We start from the raw sequence: 18,896 nt of genomic DNA on the forward strand, positions 1-18,896 counted from the left end.
GACTGCACTCGGTCAAAAACAGTCGTCGGTTATAGGCGACCAAGGCAACTATTTAAACAACAAAAAGAATTTTTTACTAAGTATACCTCGGCCAGGAGAGCCAGGATGGCTTCAAGGTTAAGGGTGCTGACTCCCTTAACAGACTTCCTGTCCTCGACAGGGATGGCCTTCAGCATGGACCTAGCCATCTAAACCAGATCCGGCCTTTGAGAGACATCTGCACAATTAATTCCCTGTAAGTAATTAGTGTAAATTCGGCCAATAGACCAACTGCTCTCAGAGGTGCTAGACGACTGCTGATTGAATTTGACCCTCAAAGGGTAAGGGAAAGGACACAAGTCTTTGATACCTTCAGCAGTCGCCTCCTTCTCCTTCTCCTTCCCATGCCGACTACCAGCAGGGATGGCTGGAGATTTGGAGGAGGGTTGCTTCCTGGCCTTGAGGCCACATGTTTCCTGGCTCTCCCAGGGATCGTTACGTCACCAATCGTCTGTTTCCTAACTTTAGGATCCGGATGGGAGGAGGAGGAAGGCTTTGCTAAGTTTCCCTGCAAAATAATCACAATAAGTAAGAAGCAGGCGGCAGAAAAGCTAAATGAAATATGTTCAGTTGAAAGTTCACCTTTGACTCCTGCACAACAGGCGATTCTTTAGTTAGCCGCTTGCCCAAGATGGCCGAGCGATACTGGGCAGCAACTTTCTTTGAGGCCGAGAGCTTTTCCATGGCTTTGTCTGCAAAAGATGAATCAAGGAGTTAGTTTGACACAAAATAAATCAAGTTTCACAAGACACTTGAACAGGCGATCAGCTACCTCTCGGCATCTCTTCACTAAGGCCACAGGCGGCCAGATATGTCCCATCGTATAACCAGTTATACTTGGGAATATAGTTTTGAGGAATGAACTCCCTCGCCCCAGTCTCGGGGTTCGCCTAGATGTCTGCTTTGAAGAGCCCTCTGTCAAGGATCTCCTCTTCCGCTTTACGGGGAACAGGCGGCAGCTTAGAGCCGCTTGTTAGGAAATGTGGGTTCCTGTTCCACCTGTTAAATTTTTTGTTCCTGACTATGTCAGGGCTGAGACGATGTAGAAAGTGTCCCTCCAATCTTTCCACTTGTTCTCCTTCCCCACAGTCATCATATAACTCTTGTGGCTAGATAGCTGATACCAGCCGGTCCCGCTTGGCTTTGAGGTCCGGCTGAGGTAGTGCATATGAGCGAATGCCTCAAAGCTTGGCTCTACCTCATGCATTTCACATCCGGCAACATAGCCCTAGATGTTGAACCAAGAGTTTGGGGCTAGTTGCCAGACACCTAGCTTGTATTCGTCCAAAATATTCTCTACAGCTGGATGTAGAGGAAATCTCAGGCCAGCCTTAATTGCCGCCTCATAACAGCCAAAACAGGCGTCCCCGTAGCAGGACTGCTCGGGGCAGACTACAGTGTCCTCGACATCTGGCGTGCAAAGGACATACCCATGCCCCATGACATGGTCAGCTTTGAAGCTCCCAATTTTTCCGCTATCATTTTCCGCCTTCCGCGGGAACATGATGATAGTAGGCGGCATATTGCTCTTGGTTGGTGGCAGATGGCTCAGCCTAGTTTGCTCCCAAATCTACTGAGAGGGACTCTCATGCAGTCTCTAGCCGAGAGTGCCTCTCTTTAGACTCATCCGAAAATTTGCTTGAAGTGCTTGGCTTAGAGTCGCTATCTGAGCTCTCGGATGAGGGGTCCGCCTGGCGGGCCAGATCAACAAAGGCCGGCATATCATTTTCAATCTCCTCCCCTGATTCGTCTAAAATGAAATCACTAGGGGTGCTTGGGGCACCAAGCGGCACGTCAGACAATTTGCTGACAAGCGCATAAAAGGAAGAGCCGTCTGAATTTGTCACCCTTGCCGTTCTCTTAGTTCTGGCCATGGTGTCCTACACAGACACATAGTCAGTCGAACTTGGGGCAGTTCGTAAAGGGTGATCCAGCAAGGGGCAGTCGGCACTCCTAGTTCTAGATTGAGCCTTCCCCGGTGACCGACTGATCACTAACCTAGGCCGTGCAGTGTGCTTTTGGAAAACCATTTTCAAAAGAAAACAAAAAGAAGGTACGAAAAAGAAAAAAGAAACAGGCGGTTACCTTTAGTTGGTGAAGATGAAGGCGCTTGAAAATCTACAGCGGCTGTAAGAGCAAGCGGTCTGGTGCAGTCGGAAGTTTTCTCTCAGAAAAAGAAAGTTCTCTGGAATTTTTGGAAATGTCCAAACAAATGATTTGGACATCCCCTATTTATAAGGGGGTGAATTCCAAGAGACGGTAAAAAAAAAAAAAGAAAAAAACGGTAAAAAACCGTTAGCCAATCAGAGCGTGACATCTGTCACAGGCGCCACGTGGCAAGCCACGTTACCCCTGTGAGAGGCAAATGATTAGAGGATTTTTCCCCGCCACGTGGACCACTCAAGCTCTGCCACGTGGACCAACTAGAGTCCGTCATGTGTCACCTCGCGAGAGGTCCAAGGTGGACCAATCAGGCCACGACACGTGGCAGACAAATAGCCAACTAGGAAACTGGCCTCTAATGGCCCAAATTCCTAGGCAAAGCCCAGTCAGTCCTAGGTTTACTGAAACCTAGTACTGGGCATGTTTTTCTAACACCCTATAAAAGAGAGATGTTTCCCCCTCGGGAACACACAATTAATTCACATTAACTCACAATCAGAGAAAGTCAGACATCTGACACCTCGAACTGAGCAATTACACATTATAGATTCTCTCTTGGAATCCGAGAGGGACTTTACTTATCGCACTTTACTCCTCAAACACGTTCTAAGTTGATCGTCGAAGGCAGAACTCCCACTCATAGGAGTTTCCGTTATTTTGCAGGTACAGGCATCCAGAGGTCAGTCTTGGTGGTGTAACTCTCCCGCAGGACACTCAAAAAACCCCGAAACAATACTGATCTACTTTGACAGGCTTTTGAGGCCCTAAAAATTGCGAGGCCCTATGCTATTGGGCTGTTTGTACAGCCTAATAGCCGGCTCTGATTATGCTAGGGGGTTAGATTAACTATTACCCCAATTTCAAAGTCCCTTTATAACTTTATCTTTAATCCAAGAACGTCAAAAATATTAGAATTTTTCCTCCACTAAATTTTCCTCTCCTAATACTAGCATTCGAGGCATGTCCTTAGAGTGATCATCATACTCCATGGTTTTGTCTATGTGTTTACATAAGCATAATTGTGTATATCATAACAAACTTGTAAATCATTTTTTTTTTTTAAAAACTTTTTAACATAGCACAATTGTGTTTTGTATTCAACATATATTGTACAACATTTGGTTTTAAACATGCAACATTTATCCTTCCTTAGAAACTCCGTCAAATAATTAACAAGAATGTAACTAAATATCGCATGATAATATGATATACATTTGTTATTTGTATACGGAGTACAATAGATATATCCTCGAGCGCCTCACTAGATGTATGGTATTTTAAGCGTAAGTAATAACAACAAAAATCATCTATAATATAATCAGGACAAAATTAGAAACATTAGCTCGTTGGGTCAATTAAAAGGATAGGTTGTCGACAACTCATACGACTTGAGGAGAAAAGGAGTGCGTCCAAAAGGCTTAGATTCGGCCGATAAATATAGACCTTCATTATTTTTTTATATTCTTCTTGTTGGAGTCGTTTAAAATTAATTGAATTGAATTAAAAAAAATGAATTACATGGCCGAAAATAATTTGTTTCATATATTGGGGCTTGGGTAAAGGGAGGTGCGTGCACGTCTAAAGAAAAGCTTGAGTTGAATTTGTAGCTTCAATGTTAGTAGAATAGTAGTAATGGAGTACTTGTTTGAAAGTGAGAGAAGTGGATGATAGCTGTAATCTGCTGTCTATCCATTTTTTTTAATGTAAAATGTGTACTTATATTTCCTAATTAATTAAATTATACGTAGTACTTTTTACTTACAAGTTTAAGAGTTCTGTATAATTAAATAGGGTGTATGACTCGTTTGGGCTTTGTGTGCTTTGTGATAAAGAAATGGGGCATGTGATTCACTGGCCTTTGTGTGCTTGACGTGCTCACCAAACGCAGCAAATATGGATTAGGGGTCAATTTGATTATTCGGGTTGGATTCATTTAAGTCGGGTTGGGTCGGGTCAAATTAAACTGGATCTAATTCGAGTTTGAGCCTCTTTAAATTATTGTGTTTATTTAAATCGAAATCTTTGTTAGGTTGCTTTCAGATATGGCCGAATTAGTTTTTAAGACCTCTATTTGTAGTCCCACAAATCAAATGAGTAGTCCCCACTACTTTTGCTATACTAGTGCGGCTAACACGTGTGCCATAGTTAGACGACATATCTATGGAGCCCTTTTGGATTGACCATATGTCACAAATTTAATTGTTAGTAGCATTAATGAGTGATAATATGTACACAAATATTTTTAGAGGTACATACTGCACACTATTTTTAAGAGTTAAAAAAAATAAGAGACCAAACCGGTCAACCAGTGGCCCAACCGGTTTTGGCCTTGGCCACCAATTATGCTGGTCGTCGATAATAAAAAAAAAACCCCACCATCTTCCTGTCGGTGAGGAAAAGTAATGGGTCAATGTCGGGGGGGATGTGATGGGTCGCCGGCGAGGGAGAGGTGGTCATCGCTGGTTAGAAAGGATGTTGGTATCAAGGTGGTGGTGATTGGTGGCAAGAGGGAAGATGGTAGTGAAGTACTAAAGGCATGATGGTCCATTATTTGAAATGTTGGTGGTAATGATAAATTTTATTGGCGGTATTTAACACCTCTATGATGGCAAGATAGATTAATAGTCAAAGGTGGATTACAATGTTGCAAGAGGTAGCAACTATGTAGGGGTAGTTTTAAAATAAACAAAAACTATTAAATAAGTGAAAAATACCATTAAATGCATTACACCTTGGTGAATATAATTTTTTTTTTAACAAAATATTTGTTTGTTTGTTCCTTTTTTTTTTTTTTTTTCTAAGAAGGTTTCCATTAAAAAAAATAAATTTGTAATTCGAGTAAACATTAAATAAGGTCAGGACTGCAGGAGGGGTAGTGCAACTGTGCAAATGACAGAACTAAAAAAATAAAGAGTTCATCTAAGTTTACAGTCGTAACTTCGAAGTCAGCTGCTGGGAGTTCTCGCATCGTTAATCTTACAGAGTTCCACTCTCTCTCCTTCGCACAAACATAGAGATACGAGAGTGATGAAGCCATTAGGTTGGTGGCTGATGTTGGTGGGTTCATTGCGTTTAGCGTCTGTTTGGTTTGGCTTCTTTGATATTTGGGCTCTTCGTCTTGCTGTTTTCTCACAATCTGACAGTAAGTTTTTCATTTTTTTTTTTTTGCTGATTTCAGACTTTTAATTTCATGCAATTTTTAATTTTACTCCTCGATTTTCATGGGTTCTGCTTGATTAATTTTATAATTATGTGGTTGAAATGCAGACCCAATTATTTTTTTCAATTTTCTACTGCATTATTGATGTAAGTTGTGTTAGAACTATTCATATAATTGATATTAATTGCAATTTCAAGAAATTATTGCTTTAATTGAGGTTGTTATTGCTGATATTATATACCCAATTAATTCAATTATAATGTGGTGGAGATCCCAAAGTTTATGCATTGCTTAAACTGCGGATTATCTTATTTGATTGACTCCAGAAATCCTGTGGTTGTAAAATCTGTTTGCCGGCTGTTAAAAGAATAGTTCCATGTTATTTGTTCGATAAATATTGTGATGTAAGTTCAGAATTTAACTTGATTCCCTCTTTTATGATCACCAATTTGACCATGTTATGCTCATGCTGGACTTAATCTTCATTTTGATGGGCTATTAATGCTTTGATGTTAAAAATAAATCACCTCGTTTTTATAACCGCAATCTTCCTTGCTTTTGTAATTCTTGCCGTGTGCAAGACTTGATTTAGTTTGGATGCAATGCTTCTTTCATGTTGTTCAAGTTGATTCAAGCCCTCTTTATGTACAATATAACTAATATCCTGCAAAATGACATCAGTTTGTCTACAAACATCTTCAGCCATGATGACATTGTTAATTCTTTGCTTATAAATATTTGTCTCGTTTTCATCCCTCAAATCATGCTTATATTTGTGGGCTGTGCGAGATTTGATTTGCTTTTGAATTTGGATTGACATGTTGGATGCAGTGTTTCTTTCACATTGTTAAGTTAAAGTTAATGCAAGTCCACTTGATAAGATTACATCAGTTTGCCCCCCAACATCTTTTATGACAATGACATTGTTTAGATACTTATTAAGTAATCTCCTAATATAAAAAAAATAACTCAGTTTCGTAGATGCTCTTCTACTGTAAGAAGCAAGAGAGATTGCATAATGATTTTCAGAGGTGCTTCCTTTGCGTGGAAACTTCACTTCTGTTTTTTTGCACAAAGTTGAAGAATCATATTGTAAGGGCAGAGCATAGTTTGATTAGTTGATCAGTAGATTAATTAGTGAGTAAGATAGATATGGAAACATGATCATTTAGAGACATTATACTATTATAGAGGGAATGTTGGTGTAGTTCAAAGCCACTTATTATGCTCATGCTGATGGACATTCATGTAATGAAATTATCTTATGCTTCTTTTGGTAAACAATATAGTTGCCGATCTTTTGAGAGGTTTCGTTTTAGTGTCTTATCTTTATTCTTTTTCGATTAGAGACATTACTAGTGAGGAAAGTAGAGGGTTGGGATAAATCCAAAGATGACTTGGATCGAAGGAGTTAAGAAAGACATGGAGAAGTTGGGTTTGTAGGAGCATATAGCATTGGACATAGGGAATGGAATGAGCGGATCATTATACATGAGTACAAGAGATTAAGTCTTAGTTCATTTAGCCGACCCCATCTTTGGAATTGAGGCTTTAGTTGTTTTTTATTAGAGATATTACTTTCCTAACAATATGAAATACATATTCAATGTATGTCTTTGATAACAAATTTGGTACATGTATTAGTTTGGGTTCAAGAATTTGACATTTCTAAATTAGTAATAATAACTTCAAAGGGAGACGTTGTTGGGTATGCAGTCCAAGTCCCACTTGAAAGAATAAGAAAGTGATGACTTGCTTATTTGTGTTCACCAACTCCATTAGTATAGGGCCTTGTGGAAAGGTGCTCAAAAACAAATTTGTGGGCCCAAAGTAGACAATATCATACTAATGAGGGAGTCAAGGTGAGCATGCAACCCAACAAGTTGGATGGTCAGGGCCCAACAGACTTGATCAAAGAGAGAGTAATATTTTTTATTTTTATAAAGATGACTATGAGCTAATAGAATGTTGTACAAAATTTGACTAGTTGTTTTGGTCTTATTTAATGTGCTCTTAGTCTTTAAGTAACAATGGTGTAACAAGGATAAGAACAGAGAGTTGAATATGTTGACAACCTGATGTGTCCTTCATGAGTTTTCATCAATTTCTCACTAGCTGACTTTATTCCTTGCACTCAGGCCTTATGGCTTATTCTACCATACTGACAGGGATTGCGGAATTCATTATTCATAACCAGGATCAATTCTAAAAACTTTAGATCATGGACTTGTTTCTAAAACGGATGGAAAATATGAAAGATATTCTTACGCTGTTATCAAAGAAGATAGAGCTTAGAAGGATTCTTAAACTGTCTGTTAGTATATATATGTGGGAGTTGCAACTATGGAGACTTTAAACATCAATGTTGTTGCCACTTGCGAATGGAGCCTCAAAACTCAAAAAATCCATATTTATCCCGGGGGAGAAAATATGTCTGTTCTTGATCATGCGTCATTTTGAGTTTGCTCTTTGATTAATTTTCTGGATATAAAGCTGAATTGATTATTTTCCAAACTTTTGTTTGCAGTGACTGAAGTTCATGGGAGGACCTTTGGAGTTTGGACTCTTCTGACTTGCACACTCTGTTTTCTTTGTGCTTTTAATCTTGACAACAAGCCTCTCTACCTGGCAACATTTTTATCGTTCATATATGCTCTTGGTCATTTTGTGACTGAATACCTAATCTATCACACAATGACGATAGCAAATTTATCAACTGTTGGCTTCTTTGCAGGTAAATTCGATTAGCCTTGTCTTTCTTTCCTTTTATCAAATTTTTTTCTTTTGTACATATGCAATTATGAACAAGAATGAACAACAGTGCCTTGGACATTTATTCCACTTATGAATGAAAATGGTTACTTTTCTCATCCAGGCATACACGCATCCTTATATTTTGGTTTTTCTCTGTATTTGCAGCATTCCTATGCACTTATGTTTGTAGAAAACGTTGTCTAATCAACCTCTTCACTTTTTTTAACTTTGAAGTAAGGTTCTTGATTGTGATATTGATACGTTCTTCATTGCTATTGGCTTTTTTAAGTTTACTTTTTGTATGGTCTGCCAGCTGCCTCATCCATGTTAACATAGAGTAATGTAGGAGAGGTCTATCTATACATTTACAAAGCCTGCTATAAGGATTTGTATACTTTGGATCCTTTAACATTACTTGGGGTCTAGAGTAGGGGGTTTCTGCTTTTTGTTTTGTTATCCCTCCTTTTCCTATTTCTCCACTCCTTGGCATGTGATATAGAGAATTTGGTGTGCTAACTTTTAAATTTGAAATATAGTGAGCATGCCAAGCAGTGACACCCATATCATATACTAAAAAGTGGTAGAATTTTCAAACAAGCACTCGTGCCATACGCCATTTGACATTTACCTATTAAGATGCAGGACGTCTCAATTGACATTAGATTAGCACACCTGATTGTGAGAAATGTCTCTAGGTAGAATTATTTGCAAGATAAGGACACAAAATTATTTTGTTTGATGATCGCATACTGACTTAATGTCTGCTGACTCTGGAGTATGTATTTTATAAATTAAGCTGATTTTACTATATTATCCTTTCTTTCACTATATAAATTTTATTTAAACTCTGTTTTTTTTTTTAAATTTTTTTTTTTTTTCTGTTATTATTTTTTTTTTTAATAGGCGGTTCTCTTTGTATGGTTCGTAGTTTCTATTAGATTTTTAAGCAGTTGTCTTCACATTGTTATTTTGCACTTTGTTGCCTTATACAGATGAGTTTGTCATTTTGTGAATGCTCAGAATCGGAAGACGTGCTTGAAATAAAGCTTTGAAAAGTAGAAAATCAACCAGCCATCATATTTGTAAGAAAGATTTTTGAGGTCATTTTTTCCACTGTCAATGATGCTTCAAGAGTATGTAACGTTTTAGCCAAACAGTAGTTTTTTCTTTTACTATAGCTGTCTAAGTCCTTAGTATGAGTAGTTTCTTAGGTTTTGTTTTTTAGGTTGATAAAAAATAAGCAATCACATGGAATGTACTCTGCTTATTGTGATTGAAGTCATGGTGGTTTATCCTACTCAAAGGAGGTTCTCTCAATAAAGGCATAGCAAATTATCTTTACTAGTTGAAGCTTAAGGCCATCAATCACCTTTTGTATTGGTACGTATTCTATAGACAATAAGTGTTGGGAGAAACAATTCAATTAGTAGCTGGAGGTAGCAATTATAGGAATATACGTAGTATAATAGTATAAATACATGCAGGGGAGATTGTTGTTATTTGCCTTTGCAATAAAGAGTCAAAACTTCTTTTAAAAAAGAGCTTCAAGAAATTAAATAGTGTATGAACTGGTGTGGCACAAGAGTCTAATAGATTTACTTTTTCAAAAGGAGCTTCAAGTCCTTATGCTTTGTACAACTACATAATAATACGTAGGACCGCTCGAATGGCACCCATTTAAATTTTGTATTTACCTCATAATTTAAGCCCATTTTTGCTCTCAAAGCATCTCTTAACCGTGTTTCCCATTTCTTTGGCTTTATGAATCATATTTCTACTCAAATTTTTAAGAAGGGTTTCTCTTTGTTTCTATAATTCTTATTTGTACAAAATTCTTAAAGATTAGTCTTCACATTGCGCTTTAGTGCTTCGCTAGCTTAAATACTCCCTCCATGTTTAAATAAATGAAACGTTTTGATTTTCACGGAGTTTTAGGATGGTTAGTTGAATTTATTAAAATAATAGGTAGTAGGGTATAAGTTGAGGAGAGAGAAGAGAGTAAGGGGTTTTGTGGAGACCATTAGGTAGTAGAATGTTATTATAAAGTAGAGAGAATATTATTAAAAAATAGAGAGAAGTTACTAAAAAAGGAAATGTTTCATTTATTTAAACACGGCCGGAAAAGGAAACGTTTTATTTATTTAAACACGGAGAGAGTATATAGTTGGGTTATATATTTTACTCCGTATATTGATATAGTTTTTCTTCTTATTGAAAAAAATCTATGACATATGAGTTTGTGAATAGTCAAAGCGGGAAGACATGCTTGATATTAAGCATAGAACATTGTCAAACTTTTTTTTTATCTGTCTGAAAGGGTTTGAGTTGACATCATATTTTCGTTTGCCAATGCTGCTCTTAGTCAAAACAGTAGTGCTTTTATATAGCTTTTTTTGCTCTATGGTGCAACCGTGCAAAGTAGTTTTCTTAGTAGTTTTGTAGGTCACTCTTTTAGGTTGACTCAGAGTAGGCCCTCGAAATGTGCTTTGTATGATTGAAGCCAAAAATTTATCCTCACTATAGGCAAAGCAAAATACCATTTATACTAGTTTTGAAGCTATGGCCTTCAATCACCTTTCACGATTAGACAAAACAAGTGTTGGATAAATGAATTACTAGATGGAAGATTGGAAGTATACTAGTGATCATAGGGGTATGAATATCTGTATTTGAACATGCTGAAAAGACTGTCATTTGCCATTGCAACTAAATGTTAAAACTGATACTACAAGATCTTCAAAGTCTTGAAATACACTTATTGCTATGGGCCTGAAAGCTATATTTGATGGTTTATGAACACTTCTGCCTGAGGTGCAAGCCTTGGAGTGTGATCTCCTTTGGGCAGCTCAAGCATTTCAGGTGCAAGATATTTTCCTCTTTAAGAAACTGTGAATTCATGTATTTTCAATTCATGCTAAAATGGAGTCACGAATCACTTACTACTAGGAAAATTAACTAATCATTATAGTTTCTATATAACCTTTGTGTTGGCAAGCATGATAATTGTATGTTCAACTCAAGAACTAGACCCCTCACCTTTCTTAGGACTTGCAAGGACTTGTTCTCATAAGGTGTTTTGGTTTGAATTTTCTGGTATGTTTTGATTTGAATTGATATAATTTTGACCAATCTTTGACCTTATTTTTACACTTATGTATGAGAAAAAATGTAGTCGAGCGGGATCTTGTTAGATTTTTCTCATCGTTTACATTTCAAATATGTAATTTTTATAAATTTAGTAGATGAAATAAAAGCTATAAGTTAATTTGATAAGAATATATCTGGTCTGATTTGATTTTGTATAAGTTTCTGAAATAATTTGAATAAAACAATTTCTAAAATACTTTCCTAATATTATGGCTCTACTTAGCAACAACTTTTCATGTAGCCATGTAGGTTCTGCAATTTTGGCCTACTCTGAATCTGTTAAAGTTGAAAATTAGTGTATAAAGTATAGAATAGTTTCCTGTGGAAGTGGATGAATAGAGCTCTTTGTTCTGTAACTAACCAACTAGTTTTACTGAACATTTGTTAAATAAATATTTTAAGAGCTAATCTCTAACAGCCAACAACTAGTAGTGCGGTACAGTGGCTAATAACTACTATAACGACCATCAGATTCTAAGCCCCTCAGTGAAGATGTTATATAATTGAGCTGAAAGGCTTCGATTTCTGATTAAGCAACCTGATTTGGTCTCTCTTGTTAGGTTGAGTTTCAAATGACTGTGTTCGATACTTTTGTGTTTTTTCCAGTCTACTTTCTGTAACAATCAGTTGGTTACACCCTCAAAACTGTATAAATACAATGGCCTTCATCCCACAAACATGTCCTGTAGTATTAAGAGGACGAGAATCTAAACGGCTGAACAGTTCAGGGTCAGATGGCCCTCATACGTATAATTATCTCACTGCCTTAAGTAAGAAGACTAGAAGATTTCATGCTTGAGATAATGTGATACTTATCGTGCATTCGTGCATGCTTGACTTAGATTAGAAGATGCATAACTCACCTGTTGCAACACTTGTAATTGCATTTTTTTTTTTTTTTTTTTTTTTTTTTTGCATTAAAAATAAAATATCGATGAAATGGGTTATCTTGTGAGAATTGACCTTTGGGTTATTTTTTTATTTTATTTTATTTATTTATTTATTTTTTATTAGGTACTTCTATAACATGGATGTCATTGCAGTGGAATGCTCACCAAAACGTGTCAGTGAAGCAAATGTAAATCTGATACGAGATTCCAGTTTGGTGTTTTCTAGAGCTGGGATTTTTTTTTTTTAAATTTTTTTTTATTCATCTCATTTCATGATTTATTCTCGAGCACCGGCTTATGTCATTTTACAGCCACTGCGCTCATAACTTCAACGAAATTTTCGTGTTCTGTTCGAATCATCAGATTTAGGAGTGACCAGATATCAAATGGTCTCAAATGTATGCTTGCCTGCTTGGGTTGTGAAGCCTTGTAACTCATTAACCATTACGTAGCAGATTATATTTTTGATACTCGCAACTGGATTTCTGTTTGAGATCCATAAATCTGTGTATTTTACTTACTGTTGCTTCTGTTAATGATTTGTGTGTCCAACTTTTTGCATTTTCAATTACAAAGATCTGTGTAGATTGGCCCTGTCATTTGGGGTTGACGGTTTGGTTTCGGCCCGTGTTGAAATGGTTTTGGGTTTTGATTTGGCTAACGAGTTTGGTCGGTTCAGTTTCGATTATTATTAGTTCGGTTCAGTTTTGATTTAGTTTTGGACGATTTCAAAAAGGTTCGGTCTTAAATAGTTCGGGTTGTAAAGGATTTTGGTCATGATTGGGTTGGTTTGAAATGAGTCAGGTTAGGAGTGCATTTACCCAGGGTTATACGGTTTTGTAGGCGTCGTTCGAAGCACGCCTACTTAAGCATGTTGTGAATATGTTTGGGACTCGTAGAAAGTGAGAATTGACATTATACGATTAGGGACAAAGGTTCTCATATGGTTAGGAACTTGTAAACCGTTCACGGATCATTAAAAGGAACTTGTAAATCATTCACAGTTCATTAAAAGGCAACCACAATCAGGGGCAACAAAAGGCAACAACGATTGACCAGTGAAAATTACACCCTATTCATAATCCATGAGATTACTAACTCCATATGGTTCGGAACCACAAAAGGAGGATTGGGGATGATGGTACAAAGTGAGTCATGGAGTCACATCCGCCTGTATTGGCTTCTACTCGATTCTTATGGTGAAATGTGATTCCTGCGATATCAAAGACATACAAACAAAGATTCAATTTGCTTTAAACTAATATTAGGCTAAATTGGTTGAATGTTAATGCAACAAATAATTCTAATTATTAGTGATCACTTGATTAAATAACAAGATAAAAAGAACCAAAACCGATTTTCTAAATTATCTTATTAGGCGTTATATTCAATTACATATTCTCTTTAACATGCAATATGGTGATCAATAAATATAATAGAATAAACATTAACCTTGGAAGCAATTTAACCATAATAACAATGATTAGTATATGAAAAAATAACAAAAACCATTAGCAATATAACAGGAACAAAAGGACCATGTTTCCTTACTTTGATTGCTTTTGCTTGCAACTATAAAAAAATAAACGCGTTAGTTAATTCAAGGAAAATTAATAATAAAAATAGAAATTAAATAAAATAAAAGTAAAGTTGATTTGGGGCCAAACCCTCAAACAGTTCTACCTTTCACGCCTTAGTTTAAGTTTAGAATTTCGGGTAAAGTACGAACTTTTGGGAGTGCTTAAGGGATGTATTGTGGAAGAATAAGGAAGACTAGTATTTAGACTAGAGCATAAGAGAGAGAGCGAATGGTTTTTGTGAAAGGAATGGTGTATGTCCTTCGAACAAGTGTATTATTCCGATATAGGGTTCATAATTAATTAGGAAAGCTATTTATTCAGTGAGGACAAGTGATCGGAATGCCTAGCTGGAGATCGCTTCCGATCAGTAATATTAATGTATAATTAATATTACAGCTTGCTCCTGACTAAACCCTTCGGGTCACAGCTAATCGTGTAACAGAATTAAGGCGACGAATTAATCCGGAGGATTAAATAAGTCGATAGAGTTTTTACGAACTGAGATGTCGGATTCCGAGCTTAGAGCGTCGAACGTCGAGTCAATTTATGCAATCGACGAGACGAGAAAATTAGTCAAACAACAAGTCAACGCTCGCGAAAGTCCTAGCCTCGCAATGGCCTAGCCATGCGAGCGCTAAGTAGGCTAGCCATGCAAGACCAGCATGCATCGGATGCATTAGCTGGGCCTGACCAAACAACCATGTAGGCAAGGCTCGCCAGCATGGCCGAGCATGCATGCGGGGAAGGCGCACCAGCAAGGCGTGCTTAGCCTTGCTAGCAGCAGTAGCAACACCCAGTGCAGCAGCCCGCATTGCGTGCGAGGCTTGCTGGTTGGGCCACGCGCATACGGGCTGGCTGAAAGGCCCAGCCAAACACCAAGCCGCCAGCACGGCGCACCTTGGTGCCCAAGGCTAGCCGCTAGTTGGCCATAGGGGTTGGACCCGGTTTGTGTGAGGGATGCTTGGGGAGCAAGGGAGGAGCGGTCCTCCCTTGTGGTCCTCACCTAAGCTCTTTCTCTCCTTGTGACACTTATTGATTACTAATTGAAATGTTATTTAATTTAATTTAGAATTAAATTAATTCATTCTTTCTTTCTCTCATTTTAACAACTCTCCCACATGGAAAGTTTATGGAAACTTTTGGGAGCATTTCCCTATAAATACCTACCTTGGGTAATGGGATTACTCACTTTAGTAGAAAACAAAAAGTATCTACCAAAAGAGTGAGAAAGCCTTAAGTTCGTAAAACTTTAGTTTTATTTGGTCTAGCCTTGTCTAACCTACAAGGTAGGGGCCGGTTCGGTGTGCGAGGGTGTGAGACGTTGGAGGGCTTGCACTTGCAAGTCTCGAAGTTTTCCAAGTCTGAGCTCATGATACGAGCGAAGCACGCGTCAAGGGTGAGCTACTCTTATCCTTAGTTTCTCTCTCTTCCCTTTATGTGTTTATGTTTTCATTAATTCCATGCTATGTTGTTATTATTATGCATGCGATCCTTTTGCGGATTTTGTTTCCGCGGTGTCGGACACCACAAAACCCAAAAATGGTATAAGAGCCTCTTACATTTAATTTTTACAACTAAAAATTAAATAAGATGATTTAAAATGGTTTTATATTTCTGGATTAGCAACCTAATTAGATTAGGACCTCGGTTTTAATTGGATTAAAATCGTATTATTGCTAAAATATGACTACGAACCCAAATTTTGACTCAAAAATAGTGAATTTTGGGTGGAATCGATGTTCAAAATCAACCTTTACCCACAAAGTATTTAAAAATGGCTTCTAGAGGCCAAAATCTGCCCAAAAAGTGGTTTTTCATGGGGTCTTTCATTTGAAACGAAATTTTTTTAATCTTTAAACCTTGATTAATTAAGGCATGTAATTGTTGGATCATGTGGTTGATTATACCATTAATATTCTGTAATTTTTCTCCTTATGAAGCGTGTTTATGTTGTAAATTGGTTGCTTAATTTGGATATCTCTTAATTTCACATAAATTTGGAATTTCTCATTCTTGCAAATAAATTGCTTGTTGTGTGAAAGTTTATGGTGAATATGATTTTTGAAGCCCACAAAAGAGTTAAAGATTCAATCTTTAATGGTTTAAATGGTTGAATCTTAACTTGCTAAAATCCATAATGAATAATCATTTTGGAAGTTGATTAAAATCATGAATGTTCTTACTTATGCTTGAAATATTATTCTTCATATTGGAAGGTTGTAATATTCAAAAGTGCATGAGTAATTGTTGTATAAATTATTTCATTGGATGATTGATTATTTATTCAACTAATTTTGTCAAATCTCACTATTAATTTTGTTGGTTAAATTAGTTATGAGACTAGCCCTTCATTTTTCTTATTGCATCAAGTTGAGCCAAATTTTTTTTTTAAAGAATGGTTCTTCAATTAAATTGTGGTTTATGCGCCTTAATTAAATTTAATTAAGTTAGACTTGTTTTAATTTCAAAATTGCTCAATGTTGTTTCTAAAATTTAATTTAGAATTAAACTAATAGCCACAAAAAAAAAAGTTCACTCGAAGCATGCCTCTAAATCGAGGCATAAAGCCTCGATGCTAGTCTTGGCCAGCAGGGTTGCTTGCGTAGCCATGGCCTGCTGCCGAGAGCTGCTGCGGGTATGAGTGCGAGAGTGTGGCTGTGGGCGTACATTGATGCGAGGAAGGGCTAGGTCGAGGGCTACGCGCGTGCACGCACCAATGGCTGGGCAGCCGCAAGCACCTGCCTTGGTGCGCTGCTAGGGCTGTGCGGCCAATGCAAGCTATGGTGCCTTGCAACCCCTAGCCATTTGCTTAGGAGCTAGGCACTTGGCTCGGTTTTTTGCGTTTTGCGTTCTTTGTTTAAAACGAGGCTAGGGCTTGGTTTTTCACGCACTTGCAAAACTTTGTAGAAATTCTAATAAAACATGGATTCCAAAATTTTCTTATTAGAATATGTGGAACCCACAGCTTACAAGCAAGCTTTGGTAATCACCAACTCAAGAAATGGCTTAAGGCCATAAAATCCAGAATGGACTCCATGTCTGAAAGTGATGTGTTAGTCCTTGATAGACTTACAAATGGGGTCAAACCCATTAGTTGCTTAAGTCTATTCGGATTCTTCTAGCGATTGCTAATTTTTCAATTACGAAATTTGGCAGGTGGATATTAAAACCGCCTTCTTGAATATGTTCTTAATGGAGGATGTGTATATTACATAACCTGAAAGTTTTGAAGATCTAGAAAATCCTAGAAAGGTTTGCAAACTTCAAAAATCCATTTATTGATTGAAGCAAGCGTCAAGGAGTTGGAACATTCGTTTCGATGAAGTAAACAAACAATTTGATTTCCTTAAAGAACAAAAAGAATCTTGTGTATACTAGAAGTTTAGTGGGAGAAATCTGGTTTACTTAGTCTTGTATGTAGATGACATACTGCTCATAGGAAATGACATACCAATGCTTGAGTCAGTCAAGTAATGGTTAACGAGTTGCTTCTCTATGAAAGACTTGGGAGATGCCGAGTACATATTGGGAATTAAGATTCATCGAGATAGGTCTTGAAGGATGATTGCACTAAATCAAGAGACTTATGATGATAAGATTCTTGATAAGTTCGATATTCAAAACTCTAAAAGAGGATTTTTTCCCATGTTTCATGGTATTACACTCTGTAAAACTCAGTGCCCTCAAAAGCCAAACGAGTTGAGTTGTATAGATAGTGTACCTTATGCCTATGAAATAGGGTCCATTGTATATGCCATGATATCTACAAAGCTAGATTTTACAAATGCCTTGAGCATGCGAAGCAGGTTTCAAGAAAATCTAGGAGAAGTGCACTAGAAAGCTGCCAAGAACAAACCCTTAAGTATTTAAGGACTAAAGGAATGTTTCTAGTTTATTGTGGCAAAAGTGAACTAGTTGTCAAGGGTTATACGGATGCAAGTTTCCAAACAAACAAAGATGAATTTAGATTTTGATCTGGATACATTTTCTGTCTAAATAGAGGAACATTGAGCTTGAAGAGTTCAAAACAAAGCATAGTCGCAGACTCAATGTCAGAATATGAAGTATTTAGCTGTAGTAGAAGCAGTTAAGGAGTTTGACAAAATTACCCCTTTGTCCAATCAAAGTAGTCAGGGTCACATTACTAATCCAAACATGTTAAGATAAAGTATCACCTCATTTAATAGATCATTGGCTAGCGGGATGTCAAGTTTTGCAAAGTTTCATGAAACCCCGCAAGTGAACAAAATTCATAAATTATTTAAGCTCCCAGTTCGAAATCATTAAATTGGAAATAAATGATTTCATTAAATGGACTAGCATGTAAGATTGATTAGATAGCGTAGTTTCATGGGCTATAGGGGCATAGAGATACTCAGTCAATCACATGGGTATGCATGAATGATGCATGATCGAACTATTGACCTACTTTGAAGTTCAAGTATAGAGCTTCCGGATATATTAGTGGATTCCTTTGACATGAGTGGAACATTGATTTCATTCAATGATTGATTTAATTGGTGGTACATCCAAACGTCATTCCGTAAAAGGGGACTATAAAAGATGTTTCCTGGTTACTTTAAAAGTTGAGTAGGAGGAAAATGTGAATATTGTTTTTGTTAATTTTTATTGGTCACTCTCTTTCTCTTGGTTTGTTCAGCCTTTTCGCAATGAAAGGATTTTGCTTGGTCTTTCGCTTGAATTAAAATCATATATACAGGGATGAGATGTTTCAATTTTTGGAGTTCAAATAAAGATTGCGATAAAATAATTAATTGTTGGGGAAAATTGTCTAGAACTACCCGCAAAATAGGCCCATTTGTAAACAACTACCATTTTTTTTATTTGTTTACAACTACCCGTAAGTTTGAAAAAGTTTGGGTACCACTACCCATTAACGTTTTCCATCCAAAAAACCGTTAGTGGGCCCCACATTGTACACGTGTCAATTATTTATTGGATAAAAAAAAAAATCAGAAAATCCAACCCAACCCCACCCTCCTTCCCTGGCCACCCCATCCCCACTGCCCACCGGCCACCGGAACCCAGCAACCCCATTCCCCACTCCACGGGAAAACCCACAGTCCACAACACCAAAACAACCACCATCACCACCAGCTTAAACTCCAATCACCACCAATTTTTGTGAAGAACCCTAAAAAA

At 37.3% G+C, this 18,896-nt stretch overlaps 1 protein-coding gene across 2 annotated transcripts; it reads left to right on the forward strand.

Moving 5' to 3' along the window:
- The first annotated feature begins 4,635 nt into the window (after positions 1 to 4,635).
- LOC110719972 (ergosterol biosynthetic protein 28-like) lies at positions 4,636 to 12,763 on the forward strand. Of its 2 annotated transcripts, none has more exons than XM_021898973.1 (3): positions 4,636 to 5,344; positions 7,890 to 8,096; positions 8,282 to 9,481. In XM_021898973.1, exons 1-3 carry the CDS (start codon positions 5,230 to 5,232, stop codon positions 8,455 to 8,457), a joined length of 498 nt encoding a protein of 165 aa, XP_021754665.1. In that variant the 5' UTR covers positions 4,636 to 5,229; the 3' UTR covers positions 8,458 to 9,481. The 2 variants fall into 2 exon arrangements, with proteins under 2 accessions (XP_021754665.1, XP_021754666.1); XM_021898974.1 differs by lacking the exon at positions 8,282 to 9,481 and adding an exon at positions 12,278 to 12,763 and having other exon boundaries at positions 4,787 to 5,344.
- Positions 12,764 to 18,896: the final 6,133 nt, after the last annotated feature.

Source organism: Chenopodium quinoa, unplaced genomic scaffold (genome assembly GCF_001683475.1).
Source record: "Chenopodium quinoa cultivar QQ74 unplaced genomic scaffold, ASM168347v1, whole genome shotgun sequence".
Lineage (NCBI taxonomy): Eukaryota > Viridiplantae > Streptophyta > Magnoliopsida > Caryophyllales > Amaranthaceae > Chenopodium > Chenopodium quinoa.